At 41.9% G+C, this 20637-nt stretch overlaps 1 protein-coding gene across 1 annotated transcript; it reads left to right on the top strand.

Moving 5' to 3' along the window:
* Positions 1 to 2266: 2266 nt before the first annotated feature.
* Positions 2267 to 17856, top strand: NDUFA12 (NADH:ubiquinone oxidoreductase subunit A12). Its single transcript, XM_054181026.1, has 4 exons — positions 2267 to 2425; positions 6473 to 6555; positions 7534 to 7621; positions 17584 to 17856. The coding sequence occupies exons 1-4, from the start codon at positions 2337 to 2339 to the stop codon at positions 17762 to 17764; spliced, it is 441 nt and encodes a 146-aa protein (XP_054037001.1). The 5' UTR covers positions 2267 to 2336; the 3' UTR covers positions 17765 to 17856.
* The last annotated feature ends 2781 nt before the right edge of the window (positions 17857 to 20637 follow it).

Genomic DNA, 20637 nt, shown 5'->3' on the forward strand with positions numbered 1-20637 from the left:
TCAAAATGTAATTCTCAATTGCTGTAAAATGTTCCTGCTAAGAATGTATTGCCACAAAATCCTCTGTAGGATCAAAGTCACATTAAGAAGTTGACCCCTTCTTCCAGTTTTGCTCCACAATGCCCTATCCTCCACAGTGGTCTCAGTCTAAGAATCATGGTGCCACACGGATCAGTGAAGTGATACAGATCATTTTAACCCTTGGGGAAAAAAACCCAACGCACTGTTATTTCACTGACAGCAGAGAAAATGCTCATGGAATAATACTCTCAGTCAGTGAAAATTATCTAAGTTATGTGAATAGGGAATAGGCTTAGAAATTGGTTCAAGAGTTGAACCATTTCAATGCTTCAAAAGTTGGCTGACCTAATTTAAACTACATTTCTTTCATATTTTACACTCCATCATCAGTAGTTTATATCAAAATGGTTGCTGTGTATGAAGTTACAGCCAACAAAACAAATTAATTTTGACTACATGTTCCTCCCTGGTTTTCTGCCTGCTAATAATGTACAATTACCTGAGCATATTTTAATATATTTTATAAATTTTCTAAGAGATTTGATTGTGAAAATACAAATAACCTACCACAAGTGTACTGAAGCCTGAGACTTACAACAAAACAGATGCTGTGGTTAGAGGGCAGAACACTGAATCAGCAAGGCTTGTGTTTTGTGTTTGAGCACAAAATCACTTGTGTTCAAATTAAAAAATTTGAATGGGAAACTTAGACCACTAGACTTTACGTTGAAATGGGTATTACATTTCTACACTGTGAACTTGGCTGACAGACCTTTTCCCCAGTCTCATTTTCCTTGCAGGTTTAACAGCACCTGCTTAATTTTTCACTTCAGCTCCTGCTTTGTCCCTTCCCAAATCCCCAGTTCCAAGTGTCAGCTCCCACCCAGCAGCTTGGCCTCGGTACTGTCTGACAGCCAGGCTCCACTGATGAGCCAGTGCTGGTCACAGCACTGATGGTGTGTTTACCACCTGCTTTTCCAAGTCCTGCCTGCTCTGGCAAGGTACTGTAGATCTATTTTTGGCTGGCCTGTGTAGCCCTAGCCTTATGAAGGTCAATGAAATAGTTTCTGCACCTTGCCAGACCAACCTTGCAGTGACAGTAGTAAAGTACTCACAGTGTCCACAGCAGGGCCATCAAAAATATTTCTTCCTGCTGGTGCAGAATCAGGAGAAGGCAGTGGGACAAGGCAGAGAGGTGGATGAGATAAGACATACACATTCCTTAATGGCCTGCCAGAGTCGGGAAAAGCCAGGGAGAGGCAGGACTGTTAAGCCCTTCCCTCACCATAACCCACAGTCTGCATGGGGTGAGACGTCACCTCCCCTATCTCCTAATTTTTGATGTACATAATCCTGGACTCCTCACTGCCAGTCTTCGTAACTCTTTTCGCATCACAGATCTTGTGACCTGTGTGAAATAAGGGATAAAAAGTAGACATTTTGATTAAAAAGGGGGTTTGTCCCAATTTGAAGACCTTTGTCTCTTGCTGATCTTCACATGTGAGCACTAGGCAAATGCTCTTTTTATGGATCTAGACTATGCAGGTTGGAAGCCAAAACCGCTGTGTCTTCATCAGAAAATACTCTTCAGCAACCTTAGCAAAGGCCAGAAGAAGGATCTCACTGCTGGATGTTTCTGGATAGTTGCTCTGTTACCACAAACAAAGCAAACCATGTGCTAGCTGCACTGGAGAAGGGTGGTCTGCCAGTCCAGGGAAATTATCATCCCCTCGGCTGCTGAGGTGATATCTGGGATACCAGGGTCCTGTTCAAGCGGGATGTTGAGATCCTGCTCCAGCAGAGGGTTGTTGCAACAGCCAAGGACATGTGGATTTGTGAAGATGGGGTTTGGGTTCTGCACCTACAGCCTGGTGAAGAGGTGGTCGGGGCGTCTAAATGCAGCCTACAGCTCTTCGCAGGAGAGTTAACAAGGACGATGGAGACATATTCCTCATCGGAACCATATCCCTCATCGGAGCGGGTGACAGAGCAGGAGGGGATGGCTGAAGAGCCGCTTGCGAAGCTGAGGTGGGATCAGCAGCAACGTCCTGGGCTGCTGGGCAGGGCACCACCGGCTAAAGCTCCCTTCTCCCCCGTTCTCCGGGGCAGGCCAGGGAGAGCCACGTCCGGTCCCGCCGGGGCGGTGTTTGGGTAACCACCAAGCAAACGGCGGACGGCGCGACACCACCTCGACCTTGCCGGCCTCCCGCGGGCGCTGGGCGGACGGGGCGGTGCTGCCCCGCCGAGGGGCGGGAGGCGGAGCGGCCGTGGGCCGGGACGGCGGCGACGCCGGGAGCGGGCGGCACCGCCCCAAGATGGCGGAGTACGTGCAGCTGCTGAAGCGGGCTATGAAGCACCTCGGCGGCCACGGCGGCGTCCGCGGCGCCCTGTGGCAGCTGCTGAGGTAACGGGGCGCCCGGCGAGCCCGGAGCAGGCGGCGGGGGACTCCCCGCTCCCCCTTCGCTGCCCCGCGGGGTCACCTTGGCGGGTGGCGGCCGGGCGGCGGGCGCCCTGCCTCTGACGGAGCTGGGGTGGCGGGGGTGAGGGGACGGGGCGGGACGGGAGGGCCGCCGCTGCTCACCGCAGCGCCAGGGCGGTGGGCGGGCTGTGCCTGACGGCGGGCGGTACGCGGTGCCGGGCCTGGGCTCAGGAGGAGGCCGCTGGGTGCAGCCCTCCCTGCGCTCCCCCGCGGGCGCTGTGGCTCCCGGCGTCCGGCCTCAGCCCTTCCTCGTGGCCCGCTCGTCACGGGCCGTGCCCGCCGCGGTGACACTCCGCTCTGCCGCCTCCGGGGCTTCTGCCGCCCGCCATGGCACTGGCACGACGGCTCTTGACTCTGGACCACCTCAGGTTGGCAGTGGCTTGCTTGGACTGACCGCTGTGCGGTTCTGAAAGCCATCCTTCGCCTGGGAGCCAGAGAATTAATTCATCTGTCTCACTAGCTGTAATTCTTTAACGCTTCAAAGCGTACATCTGCCGCTCTTTGGCAGCAGGTTGTCACCGTTGACCTTTGCTCAGCTCTGGGTGCTGTCTAGCCCCAGTGTCATTTTTGGCAGAATTAGGCACTGCCTTTATTTCCAGTCATGCCTGGGTACTTGGTCCCCCATGCACAGAACCTCTCACTCGTCCATATTAAACTGTCTCCTGTTGTTTTGGGGTTTTTTTGCCCCGTCTCAACTCTACCTTGAGAAGAGTGTTTTGGGTTGTGACACAGTGCTCTTGAGGCTCCTCCCAAATAGGAGGAGCTGCAGATTTCCTAAGGTACTCTTTTTTTTAATTTAGATCCTTGATGAAATGCAGGGTGAAAGTCTGAATGGTACAAGATCCAAACTCAGCAGTGTCAGTAACTTGTGTTATCTTTGTAGCTGGTCTTGGAAAAGTAATAGAACATTCCTTCAGCACCCAGTGAATGTTGCAGGCTTGACCATATAGCCAAAAAGCCTTTTTTAAATTAATAGTGGGAAGGAGCGTGGGATAGAGAGGATTCACAAAGGTGAAGTTCACTGCTGTATATCTTTTACACTAGAATAAATAAGCCAAGCTTTCTGAGCCTTCTTGAAGACTTTTTTTCCCCCAGTCATCATAGTAGCCCTTTCTCTGTTATTTCTTATACTTTAAATTGATCTGTCATGAACAGTAAAACATAACATTTTACGCAGCTGCTGATCAGGCCTCATAAGTATTTTCATACAGTGGCTTTAGTACTTGCTTTGTTCCCTGAAGGCAGCTCAGTTCACCTGGGACATCCTAGGATCAGCTTGTCTTTTTCCCCCACATGTCACTTAATTGGCAGCTCATTATTGCCTTGTGACATCCAGATGTTTTCCTTGTGATTACGCACACAATGGTTCAGATCTTATTAGTCTCCCGGTTGCATCACCTTGTGCTATGACCTTCATACCGTTGAATTTCATTCTGGTGGTATCAGTCCAGTCCTGAAGACAGTATGGAACTTCCCATACAATAATGTGACCTTCCTCTGTATGGTAGTATCATAACCTGTCAGACCCCTGTGCTTTTTGGGGGTGGGGTTTCTGTTTTGGTTTTGTTTTAATTAAGTTTAGTTAGAAACCCTGTAAAGTGTTAAATAAGGCTCCTGACATCAACGTTCTTTGTGGAACTTCACTAGTAACCTTCAATCATCTCTCTGTCTCTTCTAGCTGAGCATGCTGTCGCCTTCCTGTCAGTCAATGTATCGCTCCCTTTACAATTATTATCCATTTTAAATTATTTTCTCATTTGTTTTGTTGCAAAATTTTCTATGTTTTTCTGAAGTCAGCTTGACTTTCAGGGGGTCTTAACTTTGTCTTTGTATTCCTCCTAGCTGTGGTGACAGGCAACTTCTGGCTTTTCTGTCTCCACTGTAGAGAGTAGCTCAGAGAGACCTTCCTCTTGAAAAAAATTTTTAGAGGGAAATTTCAAGCTGTTAAGCAGTGTAAGTTAAGACAACATATGATTTCCCCAGCTAGTATTTTACTACTATTTTTATTTCCTGTCATCGCTCCCCAAAGTTGTTTTCTCCACTTTGTTTCCCTTCTGAGGCTGTAGCTATGACACTGGCAGTTCTCAAGAAGAAATGGAGCTGGGGAAATAAAAGCGTAGAAGAAGAGTTTGAGTATTAGGTTTCACCTGAGTACCTCTTCCTAAGCATGAATGTCTTGTCAGGGAGCTTTTGTGAATCAAAGATCACAGGCTGTGTTGACGTCTTTCTACTATGCAGAAAAAGGGAGCAAGGTTAGAGCCAGTGCTCTCCTTTTTCTTTCAGAAGTCCAAAGTTAGGAGAGGTGTGTGCTAGGTGGAGAATCACACCTGATCCTCATAACCATACAAGTGACAAACATAGCTGCTGCTTCCCATCTGCTTTTCAAGCCATTGAATCCTGTGTCCCAGCTCAAGGAAAAGACTTGGCACTTACGGAAAGAGTAATCAAGATGTGTCTTTCTTGCAACAATTGAAATGTTTAAGAAGTAACTACTGGTAACTTGGAAAAGTTATTTACCCAGGTCTTTCTCTGCAAGGGTTTTGTTCTGAATTTCCCTGCTTTTGTCAATGTGCTTCCCAGTAAGGAGGGTGGAACAGGTTTTATGCAGTAGAAGTCAAATTATTAAGAGCCTGCGTACCTGGAAACATCCTCCTCGCTCAAGACTCAGTGAAATCAGCTGGAATGTATCCTCTGTAAGCCATAAATACATCTTAATGTTTGATATCAGTACTCAGGGGACGAAGTCAGGACAAGGGTGTAAGAACCCTTACAAGAAAGGGAGGGGAGGAAGGAAGAGAGAGCAGCAGTGAAGTGTCTCTTCTTTTTCTGAAGTTGGGAGCTCGGGATTGAATAGCTGATCCAGGGATCTTTGAGCGTTTCTTTGACAGAGGAGAGCTGCATCAGAGAATCTTTCTGCCTGGGACCGTGTAGGTTTAAAATAGTACTTGGTGGAGTGTTTATTGCTTTCGTGGACTCTGGGAGAAAAAAAAACCAACAAAAAAACTTTATCTGTCAGTTCCCAACTAAAGAAGCATGCATGTGCACATCTCTTCTGTCACTTGGGACTGAGTTGAGAGTGCGTATAGTACTGTAAACAACTAAAACCTTTGAGAGTAAACTTTTCCTTATGTAATTCTGCCTAGCATAAATGTCAGTAAAAAGGAACGCAAAGATGCGGATCCAGGGGGAAAAGTGCACTTCAGTAATTGTAAGGCTTTATCGTCAGAATGTAAACCGTAGGTTCAGTTTAATTATTGATATGTACAGTAATGTTAAAATATGTTCTGTATAAAGAGTTGAAACTGGTATATACCTTACCTGTGTCAGTCTGAGTCTCCTGAAGTTGCAGGCTAAATGTTTGCATTTTTCACAGTTGTGCAAAAGCTAGAAAGTAACACTTTTATTTAGGGCTTACCATGCATCTCCTCGGCAAGACGCTACAATGGCTTAAAATATTTCTGTCCCTCTTCTGGAGGTTAGTGCCCACATAGATGTGTGAGATCTCTTAAGCTGGTTCAGTACTGACCGCTTTCCATGGCAATTCAAGCTGAAATGATAGTAAAAAATAGTTGAGAAGGACGGTAACATATTCAACTAAGTGAATTAACATGTGTCTCTGGGACTCCCTTCCATGGTATTTAAGGATTTGTGTGTGTTAAATTGTGCTATATTGCAGAGTTGCTTTATCTTCCACTATAAAGAGCTTTTAAATAAGTAATAGCCTCCAAAAGCCTTTTTGTATGACTTTTATTATCCTATCAGTGGGCTACACAGTAAAGGCATGCTGACACTAGTTGCAGGAATTGGTGATTAAGTTTTGCAATCCTTAAGCTTGGATATTTTTTGAAAAATAGCTTTACATATATGTGTTTAAGAGTTTTCATTACAGATTTTTTACCAACCCCTAAGAAACCTCTATCACAACTTCATTCTGAGATGATGTCAATTGAAACCTGTTTTGGGAATTGACAGGGTCAATGATTTGAAGACTGGTACGCTGATAGGAACTGACAAATATGGAAACAAGTACTATGAAGACAGAAGAAACTTCTTTGGTATGTGTGCTAATGTGAACACCTCCTGACTGACTGTCCAACTTCATATAGATTGCGTAGTTTCTGCTGGTGAAATAGAACTTCTTGCCTGCCCAGCTTCCTCACGCTTGACCTGTGTGAGTCTTAGGGAGGGGGCTCATAGAAATGCTTTGACATCTTCTGTCTCTCTGCCGCTTCCCTCAATTCATTTGCAAACATACTCAATCTGACGTAATAAATATGGGATAACTTTAAGCCAGTCAGGTGCTTTCTGTGTACGTGTACCTGTGCGATGATGTGATTGAGAGACGAATTTAGTCCTTGACCTAAAAATTGGTAGCTTAACAGGTGGAGGGAAAAAGAGAACTGCCTTTAAAACTACCTCACAGCTGTACTTACTTACATGATCACTTCAGGGCAAAGAAACACAGGTTAGCTTAAACTTCTTTAAATAATGGGATTTTAAGTAATATTTGTAGTGCAGTTAAAAAGGTAGCACATGAAACAATGAAGGTGACATGTAAGTAATTGACATGCTGGTTAGGCCTCTGCCTACTGTAGGTTAACTTGTAGGGTACCTGGGGAAAGCAGTTGCTGGTAAACATTGCGTGGTAGATTTATGTGGCTGAAACTTGGTTTAATCCGAGGTTACTAACGGCAATGTCATTTTGGAAAAGATGATTCCCAATGGGGGAAAAAAATCCCCAAAGATCTTTCTCTGCCTGAAAATTTTGTAAGTTCCGATTTCCTGTTATTTATACAATAGCTAATACTTGCTTTCGCGTGAGAGCGTTAGATTCAGCCATATAAAAATACAGTAACAGTGGAAACGCAGAAGACTTAGAAAAATAAAAGCTGTACTGACTTTGAAATAAGTGCCCATAATGGTAGATACTTCTATTCAAAATACTTTTCCTTGTGTTTTTATGAATTTTCTACTTTATATGAAAATTATTTATTTCTTTTAGCTAATACAATATTTCCATTTGTTTATTTAAGGTCGACACAGATGGGTAATCTATACTGATGAGATGAATGGCAAAAATACGTTCTGGGAAGTTGATGGAAGTATGGTGCCTCCTGAATGGTAAACCATTTAGCTTAATAATGTGGACAGATACCAATTATGTAACTGCCTGTATATTTTCTTATATTACAAAGCAGAAGATTATAAAAAACCCACAACAATTTTATGGTAATTAAGCTTTCTTACATATAGGACGCAGCTGTCCTATATATGACCAGAAGATTTCAAACTTGTTACTTTTAACTTTGCACTGCATTCATAACGTTATATCACTCACCATCCTGACAGTTGCACTCACTGCTTCTTAGAATAAGAGCATTTTGCCAGCAGGATTGAGCAGGTCAAGCCAGTCTTCCAGTTTTCCGTATTAGTTGCGATTTCATCTTAATGGTTTGGCAAAGCCTACAATAGCATTGAGCAGCCAGAGGTGGAAAAAATACTTTTCTTACCCATTCTAGACAAAAACCTAAAGAACCAAAGGCAATGATGGAACAACATTCCTTAATCCACAGCCATTATCAGCATAATTGGTTCAATTAATATACATTGATACGCTACAAGATGATGAACAGCAAAGATCCAGGATGCTCTATATGTTGACTGCTACTTGACTGTATTTTTTTCTTAAGGTTTTATTTTCTGTTCATGCATTTCAGCAATAATTCTGTACTACCTTGAGTTTCAGAAGGGCTGTGGCCACAGCTGTTAGTATTTTTTTTGTCTTCCTAAACAACTCAGGAAAAACACACACCAAATAAAACAACGGTGTATGCCAGCAAAAACAATCTCTACCCGATTCTTGAGGAATATGAATCGCACTTCAGACACAAAGTAATGAAAGGTGATATGAAATAGGAGGTGCTTGGGGATGCTGAACATCGGTGAACACTGGCTTTTATTCTTCCTATGATAGATGATGTGTGCCAAGGCCAAGATATCTAAACTCCTAAATTGTGGCTCTCATTAGAACATTTGAGAAATGCGTGGGTAGACTGTCTAGGTAGTCAGTTTTGTTTCAGATTCTCCCAGCTGTAAAATTATGTTTAATGCAGTTAATGTTTTTTTCTGTCTTCTCCAGTAAGAGCTTAATGGCATTGTTTTTCAGAAGTGACATTAAAATCTCCAAAACTAGCACGTTCCTGCCAGTGCAGGGCTGTTCCTCATTATCTGCAGAGTAACTGTTGTTTGGTTCTAGTTTTTATCTTTTCGCTATTAGGCTGTCCCAGTTTTCAAGATTTTCCTTATTTTGAGGCATGAGTTTTGTTGGGATTTTTTTTTTTCTTTGCTCGTGCTTATGTGTTGTTTATTGTGTCCTTACAAACTTTGGCAAAGGGCATCTTCCTGAGTATCAAAGTCACGTTTCTAGGATTAAATAGCTTGTTTAGATCATATAAAAGAATGAGGTAGAAAAACTTGTTTTCCTATCAATGTGGAAAAAATTGCCCTAGGAGAAACAGTAAATGTTTCATTATTTTCAAGATTGGTCAGTGCAATGGGTCATAAAAGGGTAAACAGTCCTGCGTTCTAAGGTATTTTTGTCAGGAAATGTAGTTGTGCAGTACTAATCTTTTTTTTTGTTTGTTTTTTTGATTGCTGATAAATTTGTATATCCCATGGCAACCTTAGATATTTATTCTTACGTAGGAAGCCTAGCTTCGTGACACATCTCCTAGCTTTGTGACACATCTAAATCACTGACCTGTACTGATTACAGGTCTGTAATTCTGTACTGATTAGATACCCCTCTGAAAACAGAAGTATTTTGACTGGGAATAAATGCTGTCAAAATTGTAAGGCTCTGGGGTTTTGTTTTCATCTGATGGTATACTGCCTTAAATTGTTAATATGGCATAGAGTTCTGAATTGAGACTGTTACTATATTGTACAAGCTGATGTCAGTGTAACACTGGGGTTGTGCAACTATGCAGGAAATTCGTGGGTTTTTTGTACCCAGAAATTTACTGGAAATAAATTAGATTGTGTGAAATTACTTCTATTAACAAAGAGTTTCATTTGGTCCTGTATCTGTCCTGTCAGTTTAAAAACAAAACCAAGTTAATTTCTTAAAGCAGTAGCCCTCCCTTCCACAGATGTAAAGTTGAGACAAGTTTGTCATCCTTGAGTCAACTAGGAAGTATATAAAGTACCATTGTAACAGCTGAGTTGTGATCTGAATAATTCTTCTAAATGCTGATTTTCGACTCTGGGTTTTAGTTAGTTCAGCTCAGTAGAGCATTTTGCATGTATGTTGTTATACCTTCTGCAGGTGGAAGCAGATTTTACTACATTGTTTATGCTGGTGTTACTTTCAGAAAATATTTTGCAACTGTCATGCCTAAAGATGACACTTTTAGCAAAATCAAGGTTTAAGACCAGGGCTAACCTAGAGATTTCAGATTTTCCTTTTTTTTAATAGTGATGCTAACTAGTTTGTAATGGTTTTGTAGTACTCATAAAAATCCTACTGTATGTATAGTTACACCATTTTCTTGGGAAGTATGGAGGACACTAGCAGATGTGCAGGAAAAACGCTTTCTTCCTTTTTTTTTCCCCTTCAGTGTAAGTCATACTAGAGGTTGTTTTTCTCCTTGTTTCTCGCTGTTGAATACACTGTGCGTCTTAGTGTATGTACTAAAATGCATACATTTTGGGGTCAGTCGTTTGCCTTCAGGATTGTGGAACATGAATGATTTTTGAAATACCATTAGGTGGACCTTGTATTTCATGTGTGATGAATTGGAAAAAAAACATTCTGGTATATTGAAAAGTTCTGAAAACAACTGTCTGGAAAAAACAAAATGCAGATTCATTTAGCTGCCCTTTGTCTTCTGTCAGATACTGGAGAAAAGGAAAAAGCAGCAAGAAAAGACATCTCATATATAATAACATATTGTAGTACCGTTTTTAGGAACTATTGAATATTTTCAGTATTCTGAAATAATTGGTGTAATGTCTTTTGACAACGGATGTACTGAAATCACAGTCTGAAGGAAATCAAGAGAGTTGTTTTGACATGTCTGCTATACAGGGAATTGAGACTGTTGCTTTTTTAAAATGTTGCCATACCAGAATACCTAGGCTTGTAGTTTATTCTGACTTGGTTGTGTTATTTAACCTCTTTGTTACTCTGGGTTTTTTTCTATCTTCAAAACAAAGATGTTGATATCTACTTTGGAGACAAGATAATTAGATTTTTTTTAAAATTCCCTCAATACTTGCATTGGGAGTGATTAGCATTAATCTTCTTGTTATGCTATACAAGGTATCAGGCACTTTTTTTTTTCCTCCATGAAGACATCTTTACATCTTTTACACTGTTAGTTATGAAAGCCAAAATACTTGTTTCGTCTCCTGCTGTTCAGAGCATGTTGTTTGCAGGGGCTCAGTGCTTTCATTTTTGAACACACTGATGGGGTGTGCTGTGTGAATATAGAAATGATAAAAGTTAAATCCACTTGTACCAATGTCTGTGTGCACTCTATGCAGTGCTTTCAGAGAAGTCTCCATTACAGAATTGCTGTGATTGTTGGGCTGTTGAGCTCATTTCTATTTTACTGTTACGTTAGAAGGCCCAGTATCGTCTTTTGTTCCACGTTCATTTATCTCCCAACCTAAAAATACTACAGTTAGCAAACCCCCTCCAGGAGCCCCAGGTGATAGATACTGTTTTACACAACTGGCATACCCTGCACATTCACGCGTTGCCACAACTTACATACAGTATGTACAGATGCACTCATTACCAGCAAAAACATTTTTCTGTTTGCTCAAAAATAATCAAAAACCAAGCAGGAAGATGATACAGATAAATGACTTGCAGGTTTAATGCTTTATACTTTTGGCTCTGTAGAAAAGCTTTTGAAAGGCTTCAGGGAAGAAAATGTTAGCATTAAGATTAAGAGGAACATGTGACCCCTTGGGAATTCCTGAGCAGCTTGTAAGTATTAGTTAGGATACCAAAAATACTTCAACAGGCAAAGAGTTTTCATAGTAGAAACTGGCTATCTTGAATGTGTACTTTTTGATAGTAATGCAGTTCACGTTCTTCCTAGGGCAAGGTGTATAGGGGTTATAACTCTCTCCATCCGCCCTCCCACCTGCCATGGCAGAAGCATACTTGGATCACAGGCAAGCGTAACCCTGGGTGAAATGTTCTAGGCAGGTTCTAGTAAGGAAGTGTACTTCAAATAGTGTTAGCTTTTTCCCCCCCTTAATCAAAGGCTGCATAGAGAAATGAAATGTTAGGGTTGTAAAAGGTAGATAGATGAATCAGATAGCTCCGTGCTGCTTTTTTTCATTAATGTTGTTACCAGCTGCAAGTTATCTGCACTCCTAAGTTTGGCAACATAGCAAGTTGTGTTGTCTCATGTCATGATCGCAAGAGGAAAAGGAGGAGTGAAATCATGTGGCTGAGTGCAGAGACAGAGGGCAGGACCCTGCTCCTCTGGTACCTGCAGCCTCTTACTTTATGGTGTGCAGGAGGAGAGCAATGGGCAGTGCTGCAGGATGATCGAGGTGTTATGGGGATGACAGGTTGAGTCAGTCCACGTTATCGTAGTGCTGAGAAAGAAGTGTGCCATCCTGAGAAGTAGAGTTACTGCCTGCGGTCATGGAAAGTGACTCTTGCTTTCTGCTTATTACCAGGAAGACTTACATAAGGTATAGCACTCCTGTCTGGTACCATGCTCTTAAAAAAAAAAAAAACCAACAAAACAAAACCAAACACACACACATAGACCAGTGGAAGAAGCCTAGAGAAGAGCATCAAGAATAATCAGACCTCTGAGGACAGTTGGAAAGAATTGGGGTTGCTTAAAAAGGAGAGGAAATGACCATGGATATAATGTTGAAGCATTTAATCTCTTGCAGAAGGGAAAGGCATAGTCCATCTGCCACGGACAGATGGGTAGAATAGGAAGCAGTAGGTTTGAATTACAGAGGAAGTGATACAGATTGGACATTACTATCCTTACCACTAAAAAATTCTACTCATCTTCACTGGCATAACTTGGTTTGGGAAGATGAGCAAGCCAGCTACTCCATAACAAATTAAGGAGGCATCTTGCTGGGAGTGACATGGATGTAGCTGATACTTCCCTAGGTCTAAAGCATATGCAATGTCTAAATCCCTTCCAGACTTGTATTTCTAGCTGCTTTGGCCCTCACAATTACGGGTTTGTTGGTTATTGCCACTGAAACAAGGTCAGGGGCGAGGACTGAGTATCTTACTGTCCTTAATCTGTTTGGGATCAGAGGAGAGAGTAGCATTTTTCCCCCCTCTACGTCTCCTATGTCACTCTTGATTTTCAGGTTATGTTTGCATCTTATGCAAAAGTTCCCTATGTGTCTGCTTATTTCTGCCATAGGCTCCTATTTGCTATTCAGGATACTCTTGTAGCTGAAATTTTGAAGAGCGCGGGTTTGCATTTGGAGGATTCTGGGAGGCTCAGCTTGAGCCCACTGAGGGGGTGACGACTTGGAGCCCAATTTTCCACTTTCAGCAGGGTTATGTTGTGGAGTAAGACTTCCTTTTGAGAGTATACAAAGTCCATGCAAGTCAAGGCCTGATATCCTAGATGCTAGGTGTTCGTCTCTTGCATCATCTTCAAAGGCTTTCATGGCTGTTCAAACACTTTGTCTGGTTTAATGTAATTTGGTTTGTGTTTTGGCCAAATACTTTGCAAAAACAAATTGGCAACTGAGGTTTATGTATATAAGCTAGTTAAAAGTCATTTTCTCTTTCAGTATATTATGCCTTGTGGGGAAAGAGGAACTGTAATTTGATAATAGTATCCTCCTTTTGCAGGGGCACTTCATTTTGCCAGAACTGTCCTACGTATGTGTAACGTCTGTCCTGTACTTCAATATTTATTTCCTTATGGTGCAAATCTGACATCTTTGGAAGGAGCTTCATGAGTGCTGACTTCATACAATGAAATATTTCAAATTTAACTTCAGTTTAGTAATCTACATCCTCTTTGTTAGTTGATCTGACAGCTGAAAGAGGGAGGAATGTAGCATCTCAGACTTAAAGCGCCAACATACTAAAACATGTAAAGAAATGTGTTGTTCTCCTGTAAAAGTGCTGCTTTTCAAGTCTGCCACCAAGGAAAACAAAACAGAAAAAATGAACAGAAAAGGAAGGGTGTGGGTGTAAAATTCATGTCCTTTCAGTAGCTTCACAATAAATTTGTGGGTATTATAACTAGATTAAATGCTAGTATTGCGTTTTCAGGTAAATGGCATGCTGTCTTGTTACTATGCAGTGCTATCGTATCATACCGTGCATGAGAGATCAAAGTTACTTCCCATGTGTAAACAAATAAACACATGGGTTTTGTCCCTTTTTCCTTCTCTTCTCATTCTTCTCTGCCCTTTGACCGTAACGCACATCTTCACTTCTTGTTTGTTTTATTGCCGCATGGTTAACTTGTTGAAAAAAGTGGATGCTAACAAGTTGGCAAACATCCTGAACTTACATAGACGGTTCCTGAACCTTGCAGATGCACATATGGTAGTAGCTACAGAGTTTGTGTAGCATCGGTTCTTGTTTGACAGCTTGTACATCATATAATTGGCTCCTGTCCCACGTAGCTTCAGTTGGAAATATCTTTGCTTTTAAATATTTGTCTAAGACTCGGGAGAAAATTCTACATAGTCTTGAGATCATTTGAAGATGCTTTGAGGTGCCTTTCATCTGTTTACCCAAGGAAAAGTCCAGAGGCTTTGCTGTCCTCAGTCTGCTTGGTGTAGTGACTCTGTTGTGTGATTCAGGAAGCTGCTTCAGCCTCTTCAGAGCTTCTGCTATCCTCCTTATTTTCTTTGCTCTGTGTAAGTTGTCTGCTGCTTTGTAGGTTTTAAGTCATTAATTGCTTTTCAATCCTGTTTTTCCATGCATGGATTTATAGGCAGAGTTTGTATAGAAATCTGGCCATCTGCAAGACGTCAAATCTCTTTATTCATGCTGTTCAATCTAGTGCATGAAAAGCTTTTTTTGAGCATCTGGGAGTAGAGTCTATGAGACATCAGGGCTTCAAAGGACTCTTTGAGGGAGAGTGTTAAGGGAAAAGTCTTCCCAAAATAAAGTTTTCAGTTTTTACGTATTATGCTTAAGTGGAGAACGGGAGCTTTTGTTTGAGAGAACAGACTCTTTGCAAATAGAAATGCTTTTATAAGTCACATGTTGGGCTTCTAAGGGGAAATCTGTTGTGACCGGACTTAAGCCCTGAAACTCTTAAATAATAAAAGTGTACTTAACAGTGGATGGAGTTCTAAACAAACTTTTGAAATCACTTCAGGTATTTTGGTACCTGTGACTGTACTGATGCGTCTCATAGCTGAACAATTTTATTTCTACCTTCCAGGGAGAAAATGAGATTTAGTGATTGGTTTTGCTGATCTAGTTAAATTGGAGCCCGATTTCATATTGATGTTATAGAACTTCAAACAGTCCTGAAAGCAAATATATTAATTACTTCAAAATACTGTATTTTAAAAGACTTCACAGATTTAGTCTTAGAAAAGCTGCAAAACAGTAGTTTAAATGACAGAATGAAACTATTCTGTTTTCTGTCTTCCGAGTTAAATGAATAAGTCAATATCAGTGATATTTTTTCTGACATTTCAAGCAGTGAGGGTACAACATCTGTGCGCTTGTAACCAAAGAGGTGCCACACATCATGCAAGCTTGAAATCTGTTTGATTATAACTGAGCTTTAATAGAGTTTTTGTGCTGTACCTGCTCCAGCCTGTCTTTCAGGGCCTTTGTAACTACATTTCTGTCTGAGGAAACAATTTTTTTGTTTGTCCTGTTGGTGTGCATAACTCTGGGGGGAACGGGAGGATGGTGAGGCACGGTGATAGGTACAAAAACAGGGGTTTGTTTGCAGGTTCCCTATCCATTATTACCAGAAGCGTCACTAGGTGAAGGGGTGTGTGTGTTTTAAGTTCCCTCTGTAGGTTATGGTAAGCGGGTTTGACAAACTGGGGCTGCTCTGGGGTGATACTACAAAGCATTTTGAAACACAGTACTTCAGCCAGTATTGGCAGAATGCATACGGGCCCATGGACTGTTCTTTTCCCCTTCCTCCAATGCCACAAACTGTGTTTCTTTGTGCTAGCAGCAGAGGGCCGGCTTGTTGGGTATGAGCATGTGATCCCACCTCTGTCAAGTTAGCTGTTCTACAGCGTTTCTGCCAACTTTGATGCTAGCTGTCACAGGACCTGTGATATCTCAGGTAGTATGAAGCCCACTAGTAGTACACAGAATTCTTCTAACGGGCGTGAACTGGGGGAGTGAGTTCTCGTGTAATGTGGCCAGGGCATTTTCTGAAATAATAACCTGGTAATACCAGGTTTAAAATCAAGCAGGGCCTGATCTTGTATCTCCAGACCACAACGTGATTAGTAGTGCCGTGAGGCCACTTTCTTCCAGACAGAAATCATTACCCAAAATCTTCTTTTTTTAATAGAAGTAGTGGGAAATGTATACTTCGAATTAGACCAGATTTACAAAGGAGAGTGAGGGAAGGAAGAGAGGGATCTCCCTCCCATCCATGTTGCATTGGATCACTTCATCTGAACGTGTCTATAGCTTTCAAACTCCAAAGTGGGTGATTTTTCCCATAGGAGACCATTTGTCTCCGGACGAGCTTTTTCTTCTTACTTTTAAAGGATCTTATGGTTCCATTTGGTTTGTTATTCAAGCCAGTTTCCTGGCAGTTCTTAGTCCTACAACGTGTGGCTTTCATTTGGGGTTTTTGTTTGGGTTTTTTTCTGGTAAAAAATGAACATATGGCTGACATGTTTTTTTTAAAGTGAGATTTTTATACTAAAGTTATATCCAAAGTTGTGAGGTCTTTTCTTTTTCTGAAATAAATGTCTAGAAGCTATTTGACTGAAAAAATAATCAGCCTTCTGGAGAGCTCTTCAGATTTAGAATATACTCGTCAGTCTGTTTCTCACTACTTTTATCGTGGTTTTGTTTTGCTCTATCAATGAAGTGTGCCAGATTTGTTGCTAAAGGCTGAAAGATGCAATTTTTAGGCTTTCTAATAACAACAGGAATAGAAGACTTCTTATTTTTAGGTCAAGTTTTTGGCAAAAGCTGACTAGCAGAAGCCTCTTTAATTCTACCTCAGTAAAAAATACATAAGCTTGCAAAAAAAGCCATAACCTCCCTTCTGTCGTAACTGTGCATACAGTATGAAGTACATGTAAACTGGCAGATAATTAAAATGTTATTCAGGTTTGAAAGTTCCTTTGGGCACTGAAATAGAAAAGGGATGCAATCAATTCAGTTGATCCCTGCTGTAGTGTTTCTGTAAATTGGTGTGGAAAATACTTTGCTTGATCGTTAATGTTGTTTGCACAGGGGAGAATTGACATTTAGTTCATAGGTAAAGGATAATCACTATAATCACTTGGTAATTACCCCATTACTGATTGGTATTAATCATTTTATTGTGCAGTCAGTAAATATTTACGTGGTTGTTTTACGTGAACCTGCATCATTTATCCATATACCAAGTGGGGATGGGACGAATGCGTTGGAGATGGTATTGGAATTGTGCGGCGTAGTCTTCTGGTAATTAAAAACAAAACAAAACCCCCAAACACAAAAAAAACCAACCCCAGACAACAGAACAAAACCTTGTGGGTTTGTCATTTGTAGTGCGTGCCTTGACCTGTCTGGCTGGTTAAGGCCATACAAACGTGTAACAGTGAAATACTCTCTGCCCAAATAGTAAGTGTACGAAGGAACAGGAAATTCAGACTCAGGTGTGCTTTCAGTTCCTTGGAAGCAGAGCTGTTATTTATCACTTACGTTTGTGTAACTACATTAAATCAGTATCCTGTAGTCTCATTCAAAGTCATACTGGATTAAAATAATTTTTTCCCCCTGCTCTCAAAATAAATACTTAAGTGTCTCTCCAGGGGAGAACCCTTGGGAGTCAGGAGGAAGGCTTGTTATAGATCATGTAATATTCCTTAATAACAATGTGTCTTTTTTTCCTCTTAAGGCATCGCTGGCTTCACTCAATGACGGATGACCCTCCAACTACTCATCCACCAGTTGCTCGTAAGTTTATCTGGGAGAACCATAAATTCAATCTGAGTGGCACTCCCGGACAGTACGTTCCTTACTCTACTACTCGCAAGAAGATACAAGAGTGGGTCCCACCTACAACAGCTAGCAAATAACAACAACAACAAATGTGACTTGCCTCAGCTTTGGCTGTCAGTGTAAATTGTATTTTCACTGGTTTTGTTCAAAATAAAAGCCTCCTATAACAGCTGTAGTTTAGTTTATTGAATTGGGGGGGAAAACAAGTGAGAAAACATTGGGAAGAGGCAGCGGACAGATTACGTGACAAGTCTTAATCTCATCAAGGTACTGGGCTTTTTCTCATTTTGTCACTGGCTCTTGTCTTCACATAAGCAGCTCTCAAACTCTTTTTAGCATGATAACTGTTCCTGTGACAGCCACTTCTCACATTCGTACCGTTCAAGAGAATACAAATGTAAATTTGAAATACAGGATTCTCATTTTTAACGTTATCCTATTATAGTCTCTGCATGGCATTTAATGTGCTATTCACCTACTATTTTAGGAAGCCATCTCTTTAAATATTTATAAGTTGGAATAATAAGGCCAATCAAGGATTTCTATTCATAAACTCTTTGTGCAGGAGTATGCATGCATTGCTGTGTTAGTGTGGTATGATACATAATATCATATATTATATATATATAATATCAATAATATTTGAGTTGGACTAGATGACCTTTAAAGGTCCCTTCCAACCCAAACTGTTCTATGATAATACAAAACCTGTAAGGCTACAGTAATCAAATGACATCTCCTGCCCCTAAGGGAACTCAGCCAGAAGCAGAGTGACCCCTGTCACAAGAATCTTTTTTTGTTACTTCTGTGTTACTGAGATGCATTAGACAATGTTCTCACAAGAGTTTGGGATGGGCTGTTTGCCCTGTTGTGACCAGACTTTGAAGGTCTTTGGAAGCTTGAGAATGCACACTTTTTTGGGAAGTAGAGAAGTAAAATGTGCCAGAACCCATTCTCAAAAATGTGAAGTTTGCAAGTTCACATTTGAAAGAGAGTTGGTTGGGGCTGTGGCTTTTTTTTGTCTTGCAGTTGGTTGATTCTTATTCCAGCCTGACAACATTTTTTAGCAGAGCTGCTCCACAAGGCTTCCTCTATCTGATGACCTAATCTGCAGATAACTGATGATGGTGGGATGCCCACCCAGCCCCTCACTCTCTCCATCACCTCAACTGGATGGGGGAGAAAATAGAAAGCACATGGGTTGAGATCAGACGGGGAGACTAATTGCCAGTTACCATCATGGGCGAAAGGGACTTGACTTTAATTTATTGCCAATTAAAATAGATTTGCAAGGTGAGAAACAAAGGCCCAAAAAAAAGTTAAACACCACCTTCCCTCCCCCCTGGTTCTTCCCAGTCTCACCACCTTCATTCCCGACTCCTCTACCTCCCCCCACAGCGATGCTGGAGAATGGGGTTTGTGGTCAATCCAGAACTCCTCTCTGCTGCTCCTTCCCCACGCCTCGCTCCAGCGTGGGTTCTCTCCATGGGCTGCAGTCCTTCGAGATAAACCTGCTCCAGCATGGGCTTTCCACGGGCTGCGGTTCCCATCGGGAGATACCTGTCTGCTCTGGAGTGGGCTCTTCCTGGGGCTGTGGGGGGATCTCTGCTCTGGGGGCTGGAGGACCACCTCACCCTGCTGCTCTCGCCTTGGTGTCCGCGTGGCTGCTGCTCGCTTCTTTTCCCCTCCTCCTCTGCCCCCGCAGTGTTTTTCCCCATCTTAAATAAACTTTCCCCTGCAGCCCTCGCTGCCAGCGCCTTGGCAATTACACCCAATACACTGACTTTATAAAAATCATTGTTAAAGAACAACTAAGAAGGGTTTTGAATATATTATATGTTTGCAGTTAGCCTGTCAAGAAGACGAAACCTACTTCGCTCCTTAACAGCCACCGCAGCACCTGCACTGCTGGCTCTGTGCTGGCTTCTTTTCCTTCCCATCCCCACCTGACTGGGTCACTTAAACTCCAGTTGCTTCCTTATTAAATCAATTTCCATATCAATTAATTATTTAAAGGTGGTCTTTTTAGCTTTAATTGCTTTAAACTAGTTCTAGTCTTTAAATTAGTAGGAAGTAGCACTTACTGAGATCTCCTAACCTATCTAATTATAAAAGGATAATGTTTAATTTACTTTAAGTCAACAAAAGCACCGAGCACAGCTGAAAAGCAATTTGAGCCGTACTGAGCAGGGTAGGTAGAAAGGACTCTTTCAATATTTTCATCTTGATGGATTATTTGACCTTAAGAACCAAGTTTCCTCCAGTGCTGCTGAAGAGCTTCATTACTAACACTCATCTATACGTGCCCTATGGGCACAAACCTGGGTAGAGCAATTAACTCTATTAATTTTAGCCTCTGCTTCTTTTTTAATGCGTTTTCTACGTATTTCATTCCTCTTCCTTCCTTGTCCTGCGGATTTTTTGGATTGCAGCCTAAACACATGTCAGGAGGTGCAGTTGGGAACGAGCCTCTGTATTCCAGGGGCAGAGAGGGATGCGGTAACTCTTCCTGTGCTGAAGAAAGAGGCCTCAGAGCTGGTTTGTCCTTTTTGTTGTCAGCTGGAAGAGAAACGTTTGAGGAAGCATGCAGTTTTGGACAGCTTTGTGTGCAGCAACGCGCTGCAGAAAGGCAGGAAAATGGGCTTGTCCTCCTGCCCCGCTGGGCTGAAGCAAGCCTAGGACTCAGCAGCTCGGTTTGGAAGGTCCCATCAATCCCGTTTCTGGAGAGGACAGAAACCTGCTCATCCTGCTTTAATCAGCAGGAACCACAGATGCTGGATTTTAAATGCAGAATTTCACCGACATCTCTTGTAACATTGCTTCTCCAAGGCAGATTACATAAAGCACGTGCAGAAAAATCCGCAGCCTTCCGCAGGGCGCTCTGTAAACGCTTCTGCGATTCACTCCTTTTGTCAGCAACCTCATTCACTTATGGAAGTTCACCTTTGCT

This window comes from Rissa tridactyla, chromosome 1, assembly GCF_028500815.1.
Source record: "Rissa tridactyla isolate bRisTri1 chromosome 1, bRisTri1.patW.cur.20221130, whole genome shotgun sequence".
Lineage (NCBI taxonomy): Eukaryota > Metazoa > Chordata > Aves > Charadriiformes > Laridae > Rissa > Rissa tridactyla.

Coding starts and splice junctions, on each gene's coding strand:
- NDUFA12 (XM_054181026.1), top strand. CDS start 2,337: ATGGCGGAGTACGTGCAGCTGCTGAAGCGGGCTATGAAGCACCTCGGC. Junction 6,556..7,533: donor AGACAGAAGAAACTTCTTTG/GTATGTGTGCTA, acceptor TGTTTATTTAAG/GTCGACACAGATGGGTAATC. Junction 7,622..17,583: donor AGTATGGTGCCTCCTGAATG/GTAAACCATTTA, acceptor TTTCCTCTTAAG/GCATCGCTGGCTTCACTCAA.